This window comes from Cyrtonyx montezumae, unplaced genomic scaffold, assembly GCF_038088225.1.
Source record: "Cyrtonyx montezumae isolate F1298 unplaced genomic scaffold, pur_monq_1.0 scaffold_126, whole genome shotgun sequence".
NCBI lineage: Eukaryota > Metazoa > Chordata > Aves > Galliformes > Odontophoridae > Cyrtonyx > Cyrtonyx montezumae.
Genome location: NW_027071855.1, coordinates 1 through 22,843, shown reverse-complemented (window position 1 = coordinate 22,843; position 22,843 = coordinate 1). Strand labels below are relative to the sequence as shown.

Here is a 22,843-nt window from a genome sequence, read left to right as displayed (position 1 = left end):
CTCGCCCTAATCTCGCGAGAGCTCCGCGGGGCCGGGGGCAGCCATGGCAGCCGAGCGGGGCCGGGGGCGGCGGAGGGCGGCGGACGGGGACCGGGACGGGCTATGCTGAGGGCCGCGCCGGGTCCCGAACCAACCGGGAACCATGAGCCAGGGCGGCGGGGCTGGCAGCGAGAGCGGGGAGCCCGAGGCCAAAGTGCTGCACACCAAACGGCTGTACCGGTGAGGGGGGGAGGGGGCGGTGGGGTTTAGGGGGGATGTGTGGGGGGGGAAGGGGCAGAGCGGTTTGGGGGGGTGGGTTAGTGGGGAGGAGGGGGGCTTAGGGGAGGTAGGGGTGAAGGGAGTGGGGTTTAGGGGAGATGGTGAAAGGTGGGAGGGTTTGGGGTGAGGGAGCAATGGGATTTAGGGGAGGTGTGGGGTGGGAGGGTTGAGGGGGAAGGAAGCAGTGGGGTTTAGGGAGCAATGGGGTTTAGGGGGGATGTGGGGGGGAAGGAGCAATGGGATATAGGGGAGGTGTGGGGGAGGGTGGGAGAGTTTGGGGTGAGGGAGCATCTAAATGGGATTTAGAGATGTAGGGGAAGATGGGAGGGCTTGGGGGAAGGAAGCAGTGGGATTTGAAGGAGGTGGGGGAAGGAGCAATGGGGTTTAGAGGAGATGTGGGGGGAAGGGAGCGGTGGGGTTTGGGGGAGGTGGGGGGGGAGGAGCGGTGGGGTTTGGGGGAGGTGGGGGGGAGGAGCGGTGGGGTTTGGGGGAGGCGGGGGGAAAGGTGTTGGGTGGGCTTGGGGAGCTGCAGCCCTGCGCAGGGATCCCAGAGCTGGGGATGTAACGTTGCTGTGTGTGGGGGGGGGGGCATTGCAGAGCTGTGGTGGAGGCCGTGCACGCACCGCTTGGACCTCATCCTCGGCAATAAGGCGGCGTACCAGGAGGTGTTCAAGCCCGAGAACATCAGCCTGAGGAACAAGTAAGGCCGGGCAGAGCGTGCGGGGCTGCGTCGGTGCGGCCGTGGCTGATGAGCGCCCTTTGCTGTCCGTGCCAGGCTGCGCGAGCTCTGCGTGAAGCTGATGTTCCTGCATCCCGTGGACTACGGCAGGAAAGCGGAAGAGCTGCTCTGGAGGAAGGTGTACTATGAGGTCATCCAGCTCATCAAGACGAATAAGAAGGCAGGTAGCCCGCTGTCGGGGTCACGCTGAGTTCGGGGGTTCCTTTGCTCGGAGGTGTCGTCGTCCGAGCACCGAGCGCTGCTGGGTGTGAGCTGTGGAGCCGACACCTGAGTGTGCACACAACCTCACAGCTTCACGGGTCGGAAGGGTCTGCAGAGCTCAGCCAGACCAACCCCTGTAGGGCAGGAATGACTGCAGAGAGGGAGAGCCCACCCCCCACCCCGGCCGGGCTGCTCTGCCACCTCTCCATCAAGTTCTCTCCTCCTGATGTGAGCCTCCCCCACTCAGGCGTGCACCCACTGCCCCGTGTCCTGTCCCTGGCCCCATCCCCCTCGCACTCACCCTTCACACCCTTGGGGTCACTCCTCAGCCTCCCCCACCTGAAGAGCCCCACCTCCCTCAGCCTTTCCTCGCCAGGAGGATGCTCCGTGGCTTTCACCCTCTGCGCTGGGCTCTCTCCAACACTTCCCTGTCCTTCCGATCTCGTATTGATCTCCCAGACCCACATTCCCTCCCTGAAACCCCATAGCCCAGCCCCACATCTCCCAGCCCATCGTAGACCCCAGAGCTACATTTATTCCTGCTGTCCCTCCAGTCCCATAGATCCCAGAGCCACGTTCCCCTCCCACAGCCCCCCAGCTCAGCCCCCCATCCTCACAGCCCCCACATTTCTGCCCTTTTCAGTCTCCTCTCCACCTGAGCAGCCCCAGCTCCCTCAGCCTCTCGTTGTAGAGGAGTTTCTCTGCTGCCATCACCATCCTTGTGGCTCCGGAGCGTTTTCACTGCAGAGCCCATCCCACCCCAACGCATTTTCTGCCTTCCCAAATCCCCGAGATACATTTCCTGGGTGAAATGAGTGCCAGCATCGCTCCGTGGTGGCTTTGCCAGAGCTGATTTCTTCTGCTGGCGTGAAAACTCCCTGTCCCCACCGTGCTGTGTGAGGCAGCGAGCTGTGCTGCAGTGGGAATGCCTTTAAGGTGTGCTCTGAAAAGCAGAGGTGTCTCAGTTCCTCCTCTTTGCAGCTGCAGACGTATCTCCTTCTCAGGAATTCAGGCAGATGAAGCTCTGCTGAGCACGGGGGGGCACTGGGGGGGCTCCCAGCGGAGCTGGGCATCGTGCTGAGCATCACTCATTTCAGGGTGAATAACCCAAAAGAACGGTATTCACAGAAAATAATGGGGGGAGGGTGGTGTATTTTGCTCGGGTGGTAAACGCAACGAGTAAATGAATAAAGAGAGGCTCACCAGTAACCGCACAGGGGAGGGGTCTCCAACAAGAGACCCTTCCCCAGGGGTGCTCAGCCCTTAGTGGGGTGTGGGAGAGGCGGGTTCAGCCTCCACCCCTCGTGGTCACGCAGGTGCGTTGCCCTCAGCTGAGCTCCCACGGCTGACTCAGTGCTCGCCCCAGGAGAGCTGGTCCAGGTCCTTGAGGTTGAGGCCGTGGTTCAGCAGTTCCCACGGCCTCGTGTTTGCAGCTGAGCTCATGAACACCTCCTCCCTTCTCTCTCCTGCAGCACATCCACAGCCGCAGCGCTCTGGAGTGCGCGTACCGCACCCACCTGGTGGCCGGCATCGGCTTCTACCAGCACCTGCTGCTCTACATCCAGTCCCACTACCAGCTGGAGCTGCAGTGCTGCATCGACTGGACGCACGTGACGGACCCACTCATGGGTGGGTGCTGGGAGCGTCGTGGTCGTGGTGTGGTTTGGGTGGGTGGGGTTTTGGGACGGTCCGGTTCTGACCCGCTGCTGTAGGCAGGGATGGAGCCCACCGGGCCGGGTTGCTTGCAGCACTGTCCCACCAACGCTGAGCCCTTCCAGGGGAGGGGGCCACCTCTCCCATCATCTCCCCGCTCTCAAATTTCTCATAGAGGCACAGAAAAGGGGTGGAAAGGGCCTCGAAGGGGTGGACTTTCAGCCCCTGTGCCGTGCCCAGCGCTGCCCACAGCCACATCCAGCCTGGCCTCGAGCCCCTCTGGGGATGGGGCACCCACAGCCTCTCAGGGCAACCTGTTCCAGCGCGTCAGCGCCCGCTGAGTGGGAAACCTCCTCCCGATATCCGTCCTAAATCTCCCCTGCCTGAGCTTGAAACCATTGCCACTTTTCCTATGGCTCTTCTCTCTGATACCCGCTGTAAATCTCCCCACTTCCAGTTTAAAACCGTTTCCCCCTGTCCTGTTGCTACCTGTCTGTGTCAGAAGTCCCTTCCCAGCTTTCCTGTCCGCCCCCTCCAGGTCCTGGCAGGGCTGTAAGGTCCCCCCAGAGCCTTCCCTTCCATGGCCCTCTTCTGGCAGCCTGGTGTCCCTGTGGTGCTGTGGGCCCTGAGCTGGGTGCAGGCCTAATTAGCACGTGCTCAGTGCTTCGTTAACACCTCCAGTGGCTCTTAGGAAGGAGCTGGCTGCTGTCCTCTCATCTCAGCGTGGTCTGAGTGGGAGATCTTTGGTCACAGTGGCACGTCGTTGGGTATCTCAGCTCCTATCTTTGATCATGGTGGCACACTGGATATCTCAGCTCCTATCTTTGATCCCACAATGGCACATTGGGTATCTCAGGAGATCTTTGATCACAGTGGCACATCGTTGGGTATCTCAGCTCCTATCTTTGGTCACAGTGGCACATTGTCGAGTATCAGCTCCTATCTTTGATCACAGTGGCACATTTTTGGGTATCAGTTCCTATCTTTGATCCCACAATGGCACATTGGATATCTCAGGAGATCTTTGGTCACAGTGGCACATCGTTGGGTATCTCAGCTCCTGTCTTTGGTCACAGTGACACATTTTTGGGTATCTCAGCTCCTATCTTTGATCCCACAATGGCACATTGGGTATCTCAGGAGATCTTTGGTCACAGTGACACATTTTTGGGTGTCTCAGCTCCTATCTTTGATCCCACAGTGGCACATTGGGTATCTCAGGAGGCCTTTGCTCCATGTCGTGTGCCTCGGGCTGCCTGTGTCCCCTTGCAGCACCCTTTACCCGGTGCTGAGCGTGACTTCACGTTTCTCCCACGTGCAGGCTGCAAGAAACCCGTGTCTGCGTCGGAGAAGGAGATGGAGTGGGCGCAGATGGCGTGCCACCGGTGCCTGGTTTACCTCGGAGATCTGGGTAAGGGCAGCACCGACGGCCGAGGGGACCCCGATGTTGTTAGGGATGGATGCAGTGCTGGCCCTGCCCCGGTGCGCACGGGTCCCTCACGTTTCAGAAGGCACAGCTGAGCTGCACGTGGCAGAAGCGTTGGGTTTGTGCCCCCATTTGGCTGTCAGCAAACAGCTGTGGTGCCTCCAGGCAGACACGGAGCTCTGGAAACCTTTGTTTCCCTTTAGCGCTGCTTGGACGGTGTGTGAGGCACGATGGCTTCGGACTCAGGGATGTTTTGTGTTGGGCCACCGTAGAGCTGTGGGTTTTGTGGGGCTGTGTGGCACTCGTGGGATGGCACAGCCGCCCCTCCCGCGGCCTCTGGAGGGGTGTGAGTGTGTCGGGGTGCGAAGGCAGGAACAACATGTGCAGGAAACCCTTCCAGTGGGGTTCAGAGGGACGTCCCCTCCTGACTGTGCTCCAGGGAGTGGTGTAAACGCGCTCGGTGCTGTGCTGATTTCATACAAGCACAGCACGGCTCAGGTTGGAGAAGACCTTCGAGATCATCAAGTGTGACCAAAGCCAAAGCACAGAGCCCCACCTCCAACAGCCACCGCCAAAGCACGGCCCCCAGCAGCGCACCCCGATGGCTCTGCAGCACATCCCGGGACGGTGCTGCACCGCCTCCTGGGGATCCCACTGCGCTGCTCTGCAGCCCTTTGTCTGCGAGGTCTTCTGCACCCAACCTCACCCCCCCCCCGAGGCAACGTCCCCATGTCACTGTGAGCAGTGAGCAGAGCCCAACCCCGCTCTCTGTGAGCACCTTTCAGATGTTGGAAGAGAGCAGTGAGGTCTCCCCTCAGCTCCTCTTCCCCACACCAATCATAGAATGCCAGAACCATAGGGGTCGGAAGGGACCTCCAGAGATCAGCGAGTCCAACCCCCTGCCAAAGCAGTTCCCTACACCAGGTCGCACAGGTAGGCGTCCAGGCGGGTCCTGAATATCTCCAGAGAAGGAGACCCCACCACCCCCCTGGGCAGCCTGTGCCACTGCTCCGTCACCCTCAACCCCAACACGAAGACGTTGGCCAGGTCAACCCATAGGGAACTACATGAAGATGTTGGCCAGGTCAACCCATAGGGAACTACATGAAGATGTCGGCCAGGTCAACCCATAGGGAACTACATGAAGATGTCGGCCAGGTCAACCCATAGGGAACTACATGAAGATGTTGGCCAGGTCAACCCATAGGGAACTACATGAAGATGTCGGCCAGGTCAACCCATAGGGAACTACATGAAGATGTTGGCCAGGTCAACCCATAGGGAACTGCATGAAGATGTGGGCCAGGTCAACCCATAGGGAACTACATGAAGATGTGGGCCAGGTCAACCCATAGGGAACTACATAAAGATGTCGGCCAGGTCAACCCATAGGGAACTACATGAAGATGTTGGCCAGGTCAACCCATAGGAACCTACATGAAGATGTCGGCCAGGTCAACCCATTGCGACCATGGAATGGGAACACACATTGGCCAGGTCAACACATAGGAAACGCCATGTCATTCCAGAGGAGGAAGAAAATAATGAACCACAGAATCCCAGAACCGTAGGGGTTGGAAGAGACCTCCAGAGATCATCAAGTCCAACCCCCTGCCAAAGCAGTTCCCTACACCAGGTCGCACAGGTAGGCGTCCAGGTGGGTCCTGAATATCTCGAGGAGACCCCACCACCCCCTTGGGCAGCCTGTGCCAGTGCTCCGTCACCCTCAACCCCAACATGAAGATGTCGGCCAGGTCAACCCATAGGAAACTACATGAAGATGTCGGCCAGGTCAACCCATAGGGAACTACATGAAGATGTCGGCCAGGTCAACCCATAGGGAACTACATGAAGATGTCGGCCAGGTCAACCCATAGGGAACTACATGAAGATGTCGGCCAGGTCAACCCATAGGGAACTACATAAAGATGTCGGCCAGGTCAACCCATAGGGAACTACATGAAGATGTCGGCCAGGTCAACCCATAGGGAACTACATAAAGATGTCGGCCAGGTCAACCCATAGGGAACTACATAAAGATATCGGCCAGGTCAACCCATAGGGAACTACATAAAGATGTCGGCCAGGTCAACCCATAGGGAACTCATTCCAGAGGAGGAAGAAAATAATGAACCACACAATCCCAGAACCGTAGGGGTTGGAAGGGACCTCCAGAGATCAGCGAGTCCAACCCCCTGCCAAAGCAGTTCCCTACACCAGGTCACACAGGTCGGCGTCCAGGTGGGTCCTGAATATCGCCAGAGATGGAGACCCCACCACCCCCCTGGGCAGCCTATGCCAGTGCTCCGTCACCCTCACCGTGAAGAAGTCAAGCAGCCCCATTTCCTTCAGTCTCTCCTCGTAGGACATGCTCCCCAAGCCCTTTGCTGCCTCGCTGCCCTTGAGCTGCTCCAGCCCCTCTGTGTCCTTTCTGCCTGGAGGTGCCCAACGCTGAGCACAGCACTCGAGGTGGGGCCTCAGCAGTGCTGAGTACAGGGCAGGATGACATCCAAGTGCTGCTCAGCACCCCGCTCCCGACCCAGGCCGGGTGACGTCGGCCTTCTTGGCCTCCTGGGTGCCATGCTGGCTCATTCAGTGTCCATCAGTGTGCCGGGAGCAGTGCTGCTGCTGGAAGGGCAGGAGGAGCTCTGACCCGTGTGCTCTGCTTGCAGCACGCTACCAGAACGAGCTGGCCGGCGTGGACACGGAGCTGCTCGCCGAGCGCTTCTACTACCAGGCGCTTTCTGTGGCACCGCACATCGGTGAGTGAGCTGCCAGCTCTGCCCTTCACCTCACACTGACCACGCTGGCCTGGCAGGGAGGTGTGGGAGGGTAAAAGTCCACGAAGGGAAAGGATGGAGTTGTTCCCATCTTAGGGATCAGACTGAGAGAGCCCAGGCTTGGCTTTTGGAGAGCCCAGGCTTGGCTTTTGGAGAGCCCAGGCTTGGCTTTTGGAGAGCCCCGGCTTGGCTTTTGGAGAGCCCAGGCTTGGCTTTTGGAGAGCCCAGGCTTGGCTTTTGGAGCCCAGGCTTGGCTTTTGGAGAGCCCAGGCTTGACTGACAGCTCCAACTAAGATATGTCTGGGCTCTAAGTCCACACCTCAGTTAGAGCTCGAGGGTCCTCAGTGCCTCCAGCTTTCCTCCGTGCACCCACCATGGGTTCTGGTTTCTCTCTCTTTCGTGGCAGGCATGCCCTTCAACCAGCTGGGGACGCTGGCTGGGAGCAAGTACTACAACGTGGAGGCCACGTACTGCTACTTACGCTGGTGAGTGTCTCTGAGGCCTGGGGGCACAAATCTGAAAGGTGTCTAAAATCATGGGAGCGTAGAATGTTCTGGGGTGGAAAGGGCCTCGAAGGGGGTGGACTTTCAGCCCCTGTGCCGTGCCCAGCGCTGCCCACAGCCACGTCCAGCCTGGCCTCGAGCCCCTCCGGGGATGGGGCACCCACAGCCTCTCAGGGCAACCTGTTCCAGCGCGTCAGCGCCCGCTGAGTGGGAAACCTCCTCCCGATATCCGTCCTAAATCTCCCCTGCCTGAGCTTGGAGCCGCCCCCCTTGTCCCATCCCTCCAAACCCACGTCAGCAGCCGTTCCCTCTGCTGTTGATGCTCTCCCTTCAGGTCCTGGAAGGCCACGGTGAGCTCTCCCCGCAGCCTTCTCTCCTCCGAGCTGAACGAGCCCAGTTCCCTCCACCTTCCCTGCTGGGAGAGGTGCTCCATCCCTCTGCCCACCCTCGTGCCCCTCCTCTGGACCCATCCCAAGAGCTGTACACCTCTGTGGAGCTGCAGGAGGACGGTCCCCTCCCTGTCCCCACTGCCACCCCACTGTTAATGCAGCCCAGGGCATCGTCGGCCTTCTGTGCCAGTGCTGCTGCTCACGTGCAGCTCCTCATCTTCCAGGACCCCCAGGTCCTACTCCTCAGGGCTGCCCACAGCAGTGGGGCAGTTTGACCCATTCCCTCCCAGCCCACTGGCACGGGGCAGCCCCCGTTCTGCTCTGTGCAGCATCCTCCCATGAAAGACTGAAACCCAGAGATGGAGTTACCACCAAATCACAGCGTGCTTTGGGTCAGAAGGGACCCTACAGATCCCAGAGCCATGGGGTCAGGGCACAGTGGGGTTGGATGACACCCTATAGATCCCAGAACCATGGGGTCAGGGCACAGTGGGGTTGGATGACGCCCTATAGATAAGGAACTATGGGATCATGGCATAGTGGGGCCGGAATGGACCCTATAGATCCCAGAGCCATGGGGTCATGGCACAGTGGGGCTGGAAGGGACCCTATAGATCCCAGAACCACGGGGTCAGGGCACAGTGGGGACAGAAGAGACCCTATAGATCCCAGAACCATGGGGTCAGGGCACAGTGGGGACAGAAGAGACCCTATAGATCAGGAACTATGGGATCATGGCACAATGGGGACGGAAGGGACCCTATAGATCCCAGAACCATGGGGTCATGGCACAGTGGGGTTGGATGACACCCTATAGATCCCAGAACCATGGGGTCAGGGCACAGTGGGGTTGGATGACACCCTATAGATCCCAGAACCATGGGGTCAGGGCACAGTGGGGTTGGATGACGCCCTACAGATAAGGAACTATGGGATCATGGCACAATGGGGCCGGAATGGACCCTATAGATCCCAGAACCATGAGGTCATGGCACAGTGGGGCCGGAAGGGACCCTATAGATCCCAGAACCATGGGGTCAGGGCACAGTGGGGACAGAAGAGACCCTATAGATCCCAGAACCATGGGGTCAGGGCACAGTGGGGACAGAAGAGACCCTATAGATCCCAGAACCACGGGGTCAGGGCACAGTGGGGACAGAAGAGACCCTATAGATCAGGAACTATGGGATCATGGCACAATGGGGATGGAAGGGACCCTATAGATCCCAGAGCCATGGGATTGCGGATGACATCAGCTGCTCTTACAAAGCCTGGCTTTCCAGCGGGAGCGCTGCGCGTGTGCCCTCGTGCTTCGCTGCTCACACCGCTCGTGAGCGACGCAGAGGTGTGAGAACACGCGGCTGTGCAGCGGGGTCAGCCCCGTCTCGCTCTGTCCCCCTCGGCAGCATCCAGTCCGAAGTGTCCTTCGAAGGCGCCTCGGGGAACCTGAAGCGGCTCTACGACAAAGCGGCCAAGATGTACCAGCAGCTGAAGAAGGGCGAGAGCAGGAAGCTGTCCCCCAGCAAGAAGCGGTACGCGGGCAGCGCTGCGGGGCGGGCCGTGCTCCCCCCCCGTCCCTGTGCTCAGCGGTCCCCTGCTTTGGATTTCTGTGGGGTCGGGAGCCCCCTCGACAGCTTCACCCTTCTCTGGGTGCAGACCTGGAGGGCCGTGCCCAGAGGGGGGTGGTGGTGAATGGAGTTGGGTCCAGCTGGCGTCCTGTTACGAGTGATGTCCCCCAGGGGTCAGTTTTGGGGCCCATTGATGACCTAGATGAGGGAATTGAGTGTACCCTCAGTCAGTTTGCAGAGGACACCGAGTTGGGAGGATGTGTCAAACTGCCTGAGGGCAGGGAGGCCCTGCAGAGGGACCTGGATAGGCTGAACAGCTGGGCTGAGCTCAATGGGGTGAGGTTCAGTAAGGCCAAGTGCCGGGTGCTGCACTGTGGCCACAATAACCCCATGCAGTGCTATAGGGGCAGAACGGCTTGAAGGATGGAGAGAGGAAAAGGACCTGGGGGTGTTGGGTGATGCTCGGCTCAACGTGAGCAGTGTGCCCAGGTGGCCAAGAAGGCCAACGGCATCCTGGCCTGGATTAGAAACAGTGCAGCCAGCAGGAGCAGGGAGGTGAGCATCCCCTGCACTCAGCTCTCCAGTGCTGCGTTCAGTTTTGGGCCCCTCACTGCCAGAAGGACATGGAGGCCCTGGAGCGTGTTCAGAGAAGGGCAGCAAAACTGGGGAGGGGTCTGGAGCACCATGAGGAGCGGCTGAGGGAGCTGGGATGGGTTGGGGTGGAGAAGAGGAGGCTCAGAGGAGACCTTACTGCACTCTGCCACTTCCTGAAGGGGGGTTGTGGTGAGGAGGGGGTGGGCCTCTTCTCCCTGATAAATAACGACAGGACGAGAGGGGATGGCCACAAGTTGCGCCGGGGAAGATTGAGATGAGATCTGAGGAGGAATTTTGTCTCTGAAGGAGTGGTCAGGCCCTGGGATGGCCTGCCTGGGGAGGGGGTGGGGGCACCATCCCTAGCGCTGCTCAAGGAGCGTTTGGATGAGGTGCTGAGGGATTGGATTGAGCAGTTGGGTAGGGATGGTGACAGGAGGATGTTGGACTGGGTGATCTTGGAGCTCCTTTCCAACCTCATGAACCTATGGACCTATGAACCTAGGTGTTGGGGAGCACCTCCAGGGGGGTTCCTGTGGCCCAAAAGCAGAAGTTGCAGATTGGGGAGGACCTCTGAGGTCGTGTCCAACCATGGCCCCACCACACTGACCTTCCTTAAGGGCCCTCCGCTGCCCCACGGCCCTGAGCAGCGCGTCTCAGTGGGTCTGAAACACCTCCAGGGACAGTGACTGCCCCACGGCCCCGCAGAGCCCATCCCGGTGCCGAACATCCCCTGGTGCCCACCCCAAACTTCACCCCGGCGCAGCTTAGGGCCCCTTCCCCTCACCTGTCAGTGTCGGCGCTGAGCAGAGCCCGACGTGCCCTGGAAGGGAGCAGGGAGATCTCGCTCAGCTCTGTGTGTGTGGATGTGTGTGATTTCTCTCTCCCCACGCTCTCCTCCGGGCGCGGTTTCGCTCCTTTCCGTCTCCGTGATGCCGATCTGCATTACAGCGTTTTCTTCTCCGTTATTTTTTTCAGCTGCAAGGACATCAAGCGGCTGCTGGTGAGCTTCATGTACCTGCAGAGCCTCCTGCAGCCCCGCAGCAGGTGAGGATCCTGCACATCCATGCGGCTGTAATTCGGGAGCGTTCCCTTCACGCAGTGCTGAGGGTTTATTGAGGCCTTATTTTGGCTCCTGACCCTGCTGGGGGGGGGGGGGGGGGTTCCCCTCCTGCCTGGTGGAGCCCCCAGTGCTGTCCTCCCGCGGAGCTTTGGGCTGCAGGTGTGGTTTGAGGTGGTGTGCATCGCATTTGGGGACCTCCCACTGATGGCAGCGGGACCTGAGTGGGTCGGGGCAAAGGGGAGGGGCCATCCCACGGGGTGCTGAGTTTGTTGGCCCCGAGATGCACATGGGTGGACCCCCAGCACCGCCCCTCCCCCCCCACCCCCCCCACATCTCCTTTGGTGACCCCAATCCGTGCGTGGAGGGGCTCTGCTTTCCATTTCTCTGCAGCTTCGGAGGGGAAAGCCTCCTGGTTCATCTCGCTTGCCCCCAGCACCCGCTGCTGCCTTCAGTGTGAGCCCCACCGAGGTGGGACCCACGGCAGCTGTGGGTCAGCACCGCGCCGGCGCTGCAGGAGCTCAGCTCTCACACAGCAATGTCTCTTCGGTCCCCCCACGAAGCTCCCCGGATTCAGAGCTGACATCGCTGTGCCAGTCCGTGCTGGAGGATTTCAACCTGTGCTTGTTCTACCTGCCTTCCCCTCCTAACCTGAGCTCGGCTAGCGAGGACGAAGAGGAGTACGAGAGCGGCTACTCCTTCCTCCCCGACCTCCTCATCTTCCGCATGGTGATCATCTGCTTCATGAGCGTTCACAGCCTCAAGCGTGCAGGTGATGTTCTCCTTTTCCCTCAGTCCTCCCCGCAGTACGACACGACCCCACATCCAGCAGGGGATATCTCCCCACCCTCTGGTCGGTCGTGGCACAGCGGGGCCTCCTTAGCACACGGTGCCGCTCCTGATGCCCCAAACCTTTCACCCTCAGTGTGGGATATGATAAACGATGCCGTGCTCCCTGACCCCGTTAATTCCCACTCCGTGAGCCCGTCCTCCTGGTGGTGGTTCTCAGTGACCGTGTCCTTGCAGGATCCAAGCAGTACAGCGCGGCCATCGCCTTCACGCTGGCCCTCTTCTCTCACCTGATCAATCACGTCAACATTCGGCTGCAGGCGGAGCTGGAGGAAGGGGAGAGCCCCGTTCCGGCCTTCAGGAGCGACGGCACAGGTCGGTGCTGCACGTGCTGCCCCCTTTCCTGCCCCTATGGGGTGGCACAGCTCGGTGCTGTCCCCACATTCCTGCCCCTATGGGGTGGCACAGCTCGGTGCTGTCCCCACTTTCCTGCCCCTATGGGGTGGCACAGCTCGGTGCTGCCCCCTTTCCTGCCCCTATGGGATGGCACAGCTCGGTGCTGTCCCCTTTCCTGCCCCTATGGGGTGGCACAGCTCGGTGCTCCCCCCACTTTTTACCCCTATGGGGCGGCACAGCAGCGATGCACTCCCCCCCGTGGCTGCTGGGGGCCGTGGTCCTGCTGTGCTGAGCTCGGCTGCTGGCACGGTGTCCGGGGGGATCCCGTGCCCCCCTTGTGCTCCTGCCCCGTGCTGGGGGCGACGGCTTTAAGGGAACGCGGGGATGGAGGTGGACGCCCTCTGAGCTCATTCAGCACTTCTGCCCTACGACGGCAGCACAGCCCAACATCCCGAGCTCCTTTAGGGGTCGAATCCTTCCGTCATTGTTCCCCCGTCCCGGAGGACCCTTCCCCTCCCTGGGAAGGATCTCAGGTGGAGCGGCCGTGATCTGAGCGCTGCTTTGGATGCCCACAGATGATCCGGAGCCCCTCCACCCCACGGAGAAGGAAGCAGAGGCCGAGCTGGCCAACCACCGCCCCGGGGGGGACGAGGAGGAGCGGAAGCACGAGAGCAAGAAGAGCAGGAAATACTCGCGGCTCTCGTGCCTGCGGCGCCGGCGGTACCCACAGAAAACGGACGAGAGCGACCTGAGCGAGGGCTTCGAGTCCGACTCCAGCCACGGCTCCACCAGAGGCAGCGACGGCTCCGACAGCGGCTCGGAGAAGAGCGACGAGGAAGCGGAGGCCGCGTTCGACGTGGAGACGGACTCGGACATGAACAGCCAGGAGTCGCGCTCCGACCTGGAGGACATGGAGGATGAGGAGGGCGGCGAGCGAGGCCGAAGCGCGGCCAGGGAGGACGTGAAGAACGGCGTGGACGGCGGCGGGCCGGGGGACGGCAGGAACGGGAGCGGCTCCAAAACGGACGGCGCGGATCCGACCGCCAACGGCTCCGCGTCCCTGAGCGCCAGCGACGCCAGCATCGCCAGCAACCTGCAGGCCATGTCCACGCAGCTCTTCCAGAGCAAGCGCTGCTTCCGCTTGGCCCCCACCTTCAGCAACATCCTGCTGAAGCCCAGCAGCGAGCTGCCCCCCCCGCAGGGCGGCACGGACAGCAAGGCCTGCGAGCACGGCGGCCCGGAGAGACCCGGCCTGGCGGAGCAAGGTGAGGATGCGGCACAGCTCGGTGCTGTGTGTGCTGTCCCCTTTCCTGCCCCTATGGGGTGGCACAGCTTGGTGCTGTCCCCTTTCCTGCCCCTATGGGGTGGCACAGCTCGGTGCTGTCCCCTTTCCTGCCCCTATGGGGTGGCACAGCTCGGTGCTGTCCCCCACTTTCCTGCCCCTATGGGGTGGCACAGCTCGGTGCTGTCCCCTTTCCTGCCCCTATGGGATGGCACAGCTCAGTGCTGTCCCCTTTCCTGCCCCTATGGGGTGGCACAGCTCGGTGCTGTCCCCTTTCCTGCCCCTATGGGGTGGCACAGCTCGGTGCTGTCCCCCACTTTCCTGCCCCTATGGGGTGGCACAGCTCGGTGCTGTCCCCTTTCCTGCCCCTATAGGGTGGCACAGCTCAGTGCTGTCCCCTCTCCTGCCCCTATGGGGTGGTACAGCTCAATGCTGTCCCCACTTTTTACCCCTATGGGGTGGCACAGCTCAGTGCTGTCCCCTTTCCTGCCCCTATGGGGTGGCACAGCTCAGTGCTGCATGTGCTCCCCCCACTTTCTTACCCCTATGGGTGGCACAGCTCGGTGCTGTGTGTGCTGTCCCCTTTCCTGCCCCTATGGGTGGCACTGCTGTGTGTGTGCCATGGTCTGCTCGCTGAGAGCCGCTCCTTCCTGACGTGAAAGGGGGTGCAGGGTGGGAGTAACCCCCGCTGTGTGTATGGAGTGGGAGGAGAGCTCGTGGGGAGCAGCGCTGCGGGGGAGGACCTGGGGGTCCTGGCCATACAGGGGTGGTGGTGGGATCCCGTGCCCCAACAGGAGAGGGGTGGTCAGTGGGGGAGGGGGGGTCCTTCTGCTCTGCCCTCGTGAGGCCCCATCTGTGGGTCTGGGCCCCCAGCACAGGGATGTGGAGCTGATGGAGGGGGTCCAGAGGATGGGGAGAGGGGCACAAAGAAGGCCGGGGCTGGAGCCCCTCCGCTGTGGGGAAAGGTGGAGGGGGCTGGGCTGGTTCAGCCTGCAGGAGAGAGGGCTGCGGGGAGAGCTCGCTGCTCCCACTCGTGGGGTAGGGGCTCCCACATATGGCACAGGGGCTCCCACTCATGGGGTAGAGGTTCCCACCCGTGGCCAAATTGCCACTCATGGTGTAGGGGCTCTAACCCACAGCATGGGGGCTCCCACATATGGCATAGGGACTCCCACTCGTGGGGTAGGGGCTCCTACCTATGGCATAGAGGCTCCCACCCATAGTGTAGGGGGTCTCACCCACAGCATAGGGGCTCCCACTCATGGTGTAGGGGCTCCCATCCACAGCAAAGGGGCTCCCACTCATGGTGTAGGGGCTCCCACTCGTGGGACGGGTGGGGATACAGCTTCCACAAGGACAGATCCTCCATGAGCAACCTGGTGGCTCCTGATGGGGTGGTGGGTCGTCGGTCTGGATGTGAACGAGGCCTGGGCCACGATGCCCCTGGGCCACGATGCCCCTGGGCCACAATACCCCTGGGCCACGATGCCCCTGGGCCACAATACCCCTGGGCCACGATGCCCCTGGGTCACAATACCCCTTGTTCGTGGTGCCCCTGGGACACGGTGCTCCGTGGGTGAGGAGCACTGTGGGGTCGTCTCCTGCGCGCGGTGTTGGATGGCTCCATGCTGAGATGGGATGGGTGACGAGCGGCGTCCCCAGGGCTCCGCTCCTCCGTATCAGCACCGTGTGGGTGGCACTGACGTGGGGCAGCACCACAGGGACCGGCACAGAGGGCCCAGTGGACCCTCACGGGGTCCGACAGATGCGGGTGTGGGGTCTGCAGCCGAGCGGTGCGGCCCCATTGGCAGCACTGCGGGGAGTGGGGCCGCGTGGGGTCCCTTCAGCCCCACCGGTTCTGGGACGCTTCCTAACCCAGTGCTGCTCTCCTGCCGCACGATTTCGGCTTGTGCTGAGGATTAATGCTGCTCCCTTCCTCTTCCAGATGACGTGTCTGACTCCGAGGAGAGCATCTCGAGCACCAAATCGTGCAGGAACGAGCGGTCCCTGCAGGAGAAGCTGGAGATCATCAGCAACGAGGGGCTGCTGCTCACCGTCAAGGTATTCCTGGACTGGCTGAGGACCAACACGGACTTCATCATCATGTGTGCCCAGGTGGGGAAGCGAGGCTCTGAGCCTCAGGGAGCACCCTGAAACCGCTTGAAAGTGTTTCGGGGGCCGTGAAAGAGCCTGAGCGGTCGTTGCGTGCAGCTCTCGTGATCTTTGCTGTGGCCTTTTGTTCCTCGCAGAGCTCCCAGAGCCTGTGGAACAGACTGTCCGTGCTCCTGAACCTGCTGCCTTCCTCTGCAGACCTGCAGGACTCGGGTACGGAGAAGGGGAGCGGTGCTCGGTCGTGGTCTGAGATCCTGCTGCCCTCTGCTTGGCAGCACGGCGGGGGAGGGGCTTTGTCCACGCCTTATTTCTCTGCTCAAACCCCACCGATGCCATTGGGGGGACGGAGGGCACCCTGAGTGAGCTGGCAGATGACACCAAGTCCGGGCAGGGAGCGCTGATCTGCCAAGACCCCGACAGACCGCAGCCATGGGCAGAGGGGAACCGGGTGGCTTTCAATAGGGCCGAGTGTCACAGCAGCCCCAGGGGACCCTACAGCCGTGGGGGGGGGGCCAAGAAGGCCGATGTCATCCTGGCCTGGATCAGGAGCGGGGTGCTGAGCAGCACTGGGATGTCATCCTGCTCCTTATGGGTCTTTGTGGTGTTTCCTATGGGTTGACCTGGCCAACATCTTCCTGTTGTTTCCTATGGGTTGACCTGGCCAATGTCTTTGTGTTGTAGTTTGGGGTGATGGAGCAGTGGCACAGGCTGCCCAGGGGGGTGGTGGGGTCTCCTCTGGAGATATTCAGGACCCACCTGGACGCCTACCTGTGCGACCTGGTGTAGGGAACTGCTTTGGCAGGGGGTTGGACTCAGTGATCTCTGGAGGTCCCTTCCAACCCCTGATTCTGGGATTCTGTGGTTCATGTATTCCTCCTCTGGAATGGTGTTCCCTATGGGTTGACCTGGCCGACATCTTCATGTAGTTCCCTATGGGTTGACCTGGCCGACATCTTCATGTAGTTCCCTATGGGTTGACCTGGCCGACATCTTCATGCAGTTCCCTATGGGTTGACCTGGCCGACATCTTCATGCAGTTCCCTATGGGTTGACCTGGCCGACATCTTCATGCAGTTCCCTATGGGTTGACCTGGCCGACATCTTCATGCAGTTCCCTATGGGTTGACCTGGCCGACATCTTCATGCAGTTCCCTATGGGTTGACCTGGCCAACATCTTCATGTAGTTCCCTATGGGTTGACCTGGCCGACATCTTCATGTGGTTCCCTATGGGTTGACCTGGCCGACATCTTCATATAGTTCCCTATGGGTTGACCTGGCTGACATCTTCATGTAGTTCCCTATGGGTTGACCTGGCCGACGTCTTCGTGTTGTAGTTTGGGGTGTCGGAGCACTGGCACAGGCTGCCCAGGGGGGTGGTGGGGTCTCCTCTTTTCCTACGCTTTCCCGTGGCTCTCACGCCCCAGCTCTGCGCATCCATCGCACATCGTGCGCCGTGGGGCCGTCCCCCATTTGTCCCCACGTTGTGGGGGTCTGTGACGGCCGTGCTGTGCTCCCGGTGCGCAGGGCTGGAGCTGTGCAGGGAGGTGCAGGAGGTGCTGAGCAGTGCGGAGCTGCCGGAGCTGCGCTCCAACCTTCTGCTCCCGGAGGACGTGGCCCTGCGCAATCTGCCCCCGCTGAAGAACGTGCACAGGAGGCTGAACTTCGAGCAGGACCGGCCCGTCTTCTCAGCACTGGAGGAGGTGGGTTGGGGTGGATCCCGGGTCCGGGTGCTTTCCCCCGATGTGGAACCGATCCCATCGGAGCCTGAGCTGGTGCTGAGTGCCAGAGCGGTGTCCCAGCAGAGCCCGCCCATCCCCCACACAACCCCTGACCCCTCATCACCCACAGTCCCGAGCAGCACTGCAGCAGTGGCACATCCCACGTGCCCCCATCCCACGGCCCAAACTGGAGCGTGTGTCCCCACACCACCCCCTTCCCCCCCACCCCGCTCCTCCTCCTCCTCCTCCGGTGTCCCTCCTCGAGCCCACCCCACGACCAGCCCCCACCTCTCCCCTCACCGTGGGCTGAGCCCTCCCCCGTTTCCCCCCAGCACCGTTTTCTCCGTGTCTCCCCCCCCCTCCTCTCATTTGCAGTCGGTCGTTCGGATCTGCTGCATCCGCAGCTTCGGTCACCTGGTGACGCGGCTGCAGGGCAGCATCCTGCAGTTCAACCCGGAGCTGGGGATCTTCATCAGCATAGCGCAGTCGGAGCGGGACAGCGTGGTGCAGCAGGCCCAGGCGCAGTTCCACATGGTGGGTGAGCGTGCGGCCGTCCCCGCGAGCGGCTCCGCGTCCCTCGGAGCCCGACCGCGGCAGCTCCGTTTCTGTGCCCAGGCGGCGGAGGAGGCGCGGAGGAACCGGCTCATGAGGGACATGGCTCAGCTCCGCCTTCAGGTTGGACTGGGGGTAGGGTTGGGAACGTCGTTAGAAATAGGGTTAGGAAATAGGGCCGACCGCAGTGGGGGGAGGGGGTAGAGTTGGGGGGGGGGGTTGTTAGTGGGGGGATGAGTGCTGGAGGAGCTCTGTGCGTGGGGACGTGGGGGTCCCGGTGGGTGGTGGGTGGGTTGTGAGCTCCGTGCTGTGGTGGCTGGGAAGGGCGAGGGGAAGTGGGGTGCACCCAAAGGATCGGGGTCAGAGGGGACTGGAGGGGATCGTCCCCCTCTGCTCGGCCCTGGGGAGGCCTCGCCTGGAGCGCTGTGCCCAGTTCTCCCAGTACAGAGCGGACTGGGGTCTGCTGGGATGGTACAGGGCATGGAGGGTCACCCCTGAGGGTGCCGGGGGAGCTGGGGGTGTTCAGCAATGAGAAAAGGGGGCTCGGAGGGGCTCTGCCCCACATCTTTGGGATCTGCCCCACAGCTGTGGGGATCTTCCCCATATCTGTGGGGGATCTGAGGACCTGGGATAGTCAGCACTGAGAAAAGAGGGCTCAGAGGGGATCTGCCCCACATCTGTGGGATCTGCCCCACATCTATGGGGATCTGAGGACCTGGGGCTGTCAGCATTGAGAAGAGAGGGCTCAGTGGGGACCTGCCCCACATCTGTGGGGCTCTGAGGTGCAGCTGTCACAGTGCTGAGCTGCTGCTGTGGTTTGGAGTCCATCCCTGCAGCGCTCCCTCCCATCCCCTCTCATTGTGTCCCTGTGCACTGAGGGATTCCTCCTGCAGCAGCGTCTGCAGCGGATCCCATTGGATCCCATCGTTCCCATCAGATCCTGTTGGATCCCATTGTATCCCATAGTTCCTGTCAGATCCCATCAGATCCCATCGGATCCAATCGGATCCCATCGTTCCCATTGGATCCCATCGGATCCCATCAGATCCCATTGTTCCTATCAGATCCTGTTGGATCCCATCATATCCCATAGTTCCCATCGGATCCCATCAGATCCCATCGGATCCCATTGTTCCCATCCAATCCCATCCGATCCTATCAGTCCCATCGGATCCTATTGTTCCCATCCAATCCCATTGGATCTCATTGTTCCCATCAGATCCTGTTGGATCCCATCGGATCCCATTGTTCCCATCGGATCCCATCGGATCCCATTGTTCCCATCGGATCCCATCAGATCCCATCGTTCCTATCAGATCCGGTTGGATCCCATCATATCCCATAGTTCCCATCGGATCCCATCAGATCCCATCGGATCCCATTGGATCCCATTGTTCCCATCCAATCCCATCCGATCCTATCGGTCCCATCGGATCCTATTGTTCCCATCCGATCCCATTGGATCTCATTGTTCCCATCAGATCCTGTTGGATCCCATCGGATCCATTGTTCCCATCGGATCCCATCGGATCCCATTGTTCCCATCGGATCCCATCAGATCCCATCGTTCCCATTGGATCCCATCAGATCCCATCATTCCATCAGATTCCATCATTTCCATTGGATCTCATCAGATCCCATCGTTTCTATCAGATCCAATTGGATCCCATCGTTCCCATCCAGTCCCATCATTCCCATTGGATCCCATCGTTCCTGTTGGATCCCATCGTTTCCGTTGGATCCTGACAGATCCCGTTGGATCCCATTGTTCCCATTGGATCCCATCAGATCCAATCAGATCCCATTGTTCCCATCCAATCCCATAGTTCCCGTTGGATCCTGTCAGATCCCGTCAGATCCCATTGTTCCCATCAGATCTCATCATTCCCATTGGATCTCATCAAATCCCATCATTCCCATCCAATCACATCATTCCCATTGGATCCCATTGTTCCCATTGGATCCCATCAGATCCAATCAGATCCCATCGTTCCCATCCAATCCCATAGTTCCTGTTGGATCCTGTCAGATCCTGTCAGATCCCATTGTTCCCATCAGATCCCATCATTCCCATTAGATCTCATCAGATCCCATCGTTCCCATCAGATCCCATCATTCCCATCCAATCCCATCATTCCAATTGGATCCCATCGTTCCTGTTGGATCCCATCAGATCCCATCAGATCCAATTGGATCCCATCGTTCCCATCAGATCCCATCATTCCCATTGGATCTCATCAGATCCCATCATTCCCATCCAATCCCATCATTCCCATTGGATCCCATCATTCCTGTTAGATCCCATCAGATCCCATTGGATCCCATAGTTCCCATTGGATCCCATCGTTCCTGTTGGATCCCATCAGATCCCATCAGATCCAAATGGATCCCATCGGATCCCATAGTTCCCATCGGATCCCATCGTTCCCATCGGATCCCATCGTTCCCATCAGATCCCATCGTTCCCATCAGATTCCATCATTCCCATTGGATCCAATCGGATCCCATCGTTCCCATCCAATCCCATTGTTCCCATTGGATCCTGTCAGATCCCATCGGATCCCATCGTTCCCATTGGATCCCATCAGATCCCATAGTTCCCATCAGATTCCATCATTCCCATTGGATCTCATCAGATCCCATCGTTTCTATCAGATCCCATCAGATCCAATTGGATCCCATCGTTCCCATCCAATCCCATCATTCCCATTGGATCCCATCGTTCCTGTTGGATCCCATCAGATCCAATTGGATCCCATTGGATCCCATCGTTCCCGTTGGATCCTGTCAGATCCCGTCAGATCCCATTGTTCCCATCAGATCTCATCATTCCCATTTGATCTCATCAGATCCCATCATTCCCATCCAATCCCATCATTCCCATTGGATCCCATTGTTCCCATTGGATCCCATCGTTCCCATCCAATCCCATCGTCCCCATTGGATCCTGTCAGATCCCGTCGGATCCCATCGTTCCCATCAGATCCCATCGTTCCCATTGGATCTCATCAGATCCCATCGTTCCCATCAGATCCCATCATTCCCATCCAATCCCGTCATTCCAATTGGATCCCATCGTTCCTGTTGGATCCCATCAGATCCCATCAGATCCAATTGGATCCCATCATTCCCATCGTTCCCATCAGATCCCATCATTCCCATCCAATCCCATCATTCCCATTGGATCCCATCGTTCCTGTTGGATCCCATCAGATCCCATCAGATCCAATTGGATCCCATCATTCCCATCTCCGCTGTGTTCCCCCCCGGGGTGGGGGGGGGGGTTGGCAGGAGAAGCCCCCTCCCTGTCGTGGTGGGGTAACGGTGTGTTGCAGCTGGAGGTGTCCCAGCTGGAGGGCAGCCTGCAGCAGCCCAGGGCGCAGTCGGCCATGTCCCCGTACCTGGTGATGGACGCGCGGGCGCTGTGCCACCACCTGGCCCTGGTCAAGCAGCTCGCCGCCAGCGGGCGGTTCATCGTCATCATCCCCCGCTCAGGTCTGGGGGGGGGGGGGATGTGGGGGGGGTGGGGGGGGGGGGACGTGGGTCCCGGGGTGGGGGTCCGGCGCTGAGCTGTGTGCTCCCGTGGTGTCCTCGCAGTGATCGATGGGTTGGATTTCCTCAAGAAGGAGAACGCCGGAGCGCGGGACGGCATCCGCTATTTGGAGGCGGAGTTTAAGAAGGGGAACCGGTGGGGGGGGGAGAGAGCGGTGCGGGGGGAGTTTTGGGGTGGGGGGGGGTTGGGGGGGATTTGGGGGGGTTCATGGGGTTTGGGAGGGGGTTGTGAGGCCGCGGGACGGCATCCGCTATTTGGAGGCGGAGTTTAAGAAGGGGAACCGGTGGGGGGGGGAGAGCGGTGCGGGGGAGTTTTGGGGGGGGGGGGGGAGGGGTTTGGGGGGGGGGTGGGGGCGTTTTGGGGGGTTCGTGGGGTTTGGGGAGGGGGTTGTGAGGCTTTGGTGGGGGTTGGTGGGGGTTTGTGGGGGGTTGGGGGGTTCATGGGGGTTGGGGGTTTGGTGAGTTTTGTGGGGGGTTGGGGGGGGTTGTGGGGGTTCATGGGGGTTGGGGGTGTTGGGGTGTTTGTGGGGGTTGTTTGGGGTTGGGGGGGGTTTGTGGGGGGCTTAGTGGGGATTTGTGTTTGTGGGGTTGCTGGGGGTTGTTTGGGGTTGGTGGGGGTTGGGGGGGTGGGGGTTCATGGGGGTTGGGGTTGGGGGTTTGGTGAGTTTTGTGGGGGGTTGGGGGGGGGTTGGGGGGGTTCATGGGGGTTGGGGGGGTTGGGGTGTTTGTGGGTGTTGTTTGGGGTTGGTGGGGTTTGTGGGGGGGTTCTGGGGGGGGTTGGTGGGGGTTCATGGGGGTTCATGGGGTTGGGGTTTCTTGGGAGTTTTGTGAGTTTGTGGGGGGGGTTGTGGGGGTTCATGGGGGTTGGTGGGGGACTTGTGGGGATTTGTGGGGTTGGGGGGGGGTTGGTTGCAGTCGGTGGGGGTTTGGTGAGGTCTGCTGGGGGGTTGGGGGGGTTCGTTGGGGATTTGTGGGGGTTTGTAAGGCTTTGTTGGGGGATTTTGGGGGGGGTTGTGGGGATTTGTGGGTTTTGGGGGGGGTTGGTGGGGGTTGTTTGGGGTTCGGGGGGGGTTTGGGGGAGTTGGTGGGAAATTGTTGGGGATTTGGTGGGGGTTCAGGGGGCTTTGTGGGGTTGGTGGGGATTTGGTGAGGGATGGTGGGGTTTTGTTGGGGGTTTCTTGGGGATGTGTGGGGATTGGTGGGGGTTTGTTTGGGGGTTGTGGGGTTTCTGGGGGCTGGTGGGGGTTTGTGGGGGGTTCATGTGGGTTGCAG

At 60.4% G+C, this 22,843-nt stretch overlaps 1 protein-coding gene across 1 annotated transcript; it reads left to right on the top strand.

Moving 5' to 3' along the window:
* Positions 1-97: 97 nt before the first annotated feature.
* On the top strand, positions 98-21,707 carry SMG5 (SMG5 nonsense mediated mRNA decay factor; the record flags this gene model as incomplete). The annotated part of the gene is given in 20 exon segments (XM_065730394.1): positions 98-219; positions 856-877; positions 879-958; positions 1,034-1,157; positions 2,671-2,827; positions 4,173-4,262; positions 6,950-7,039; positions 7,464-7,542; positions 9,356-9,481; positions 11,087-11,155; positions 11,732-11,940; positions 12,195-12,332; positions 12,929-13,618; positions 15,581-15,750; positions 15,885-15,960; positions 17,274-17,449; positions 17,843-18,001; positions 18,083-18,142; positions 21,355-21,514; positions 21,617-21,707. Coding segments are annotated over 20 exon segments (2,843 nt in total), but the record flags the coding sequence as incomplete, so codon positions are not given.
* Positions 21,708-22,843: the final 1,136 nt, after the last annotated feature.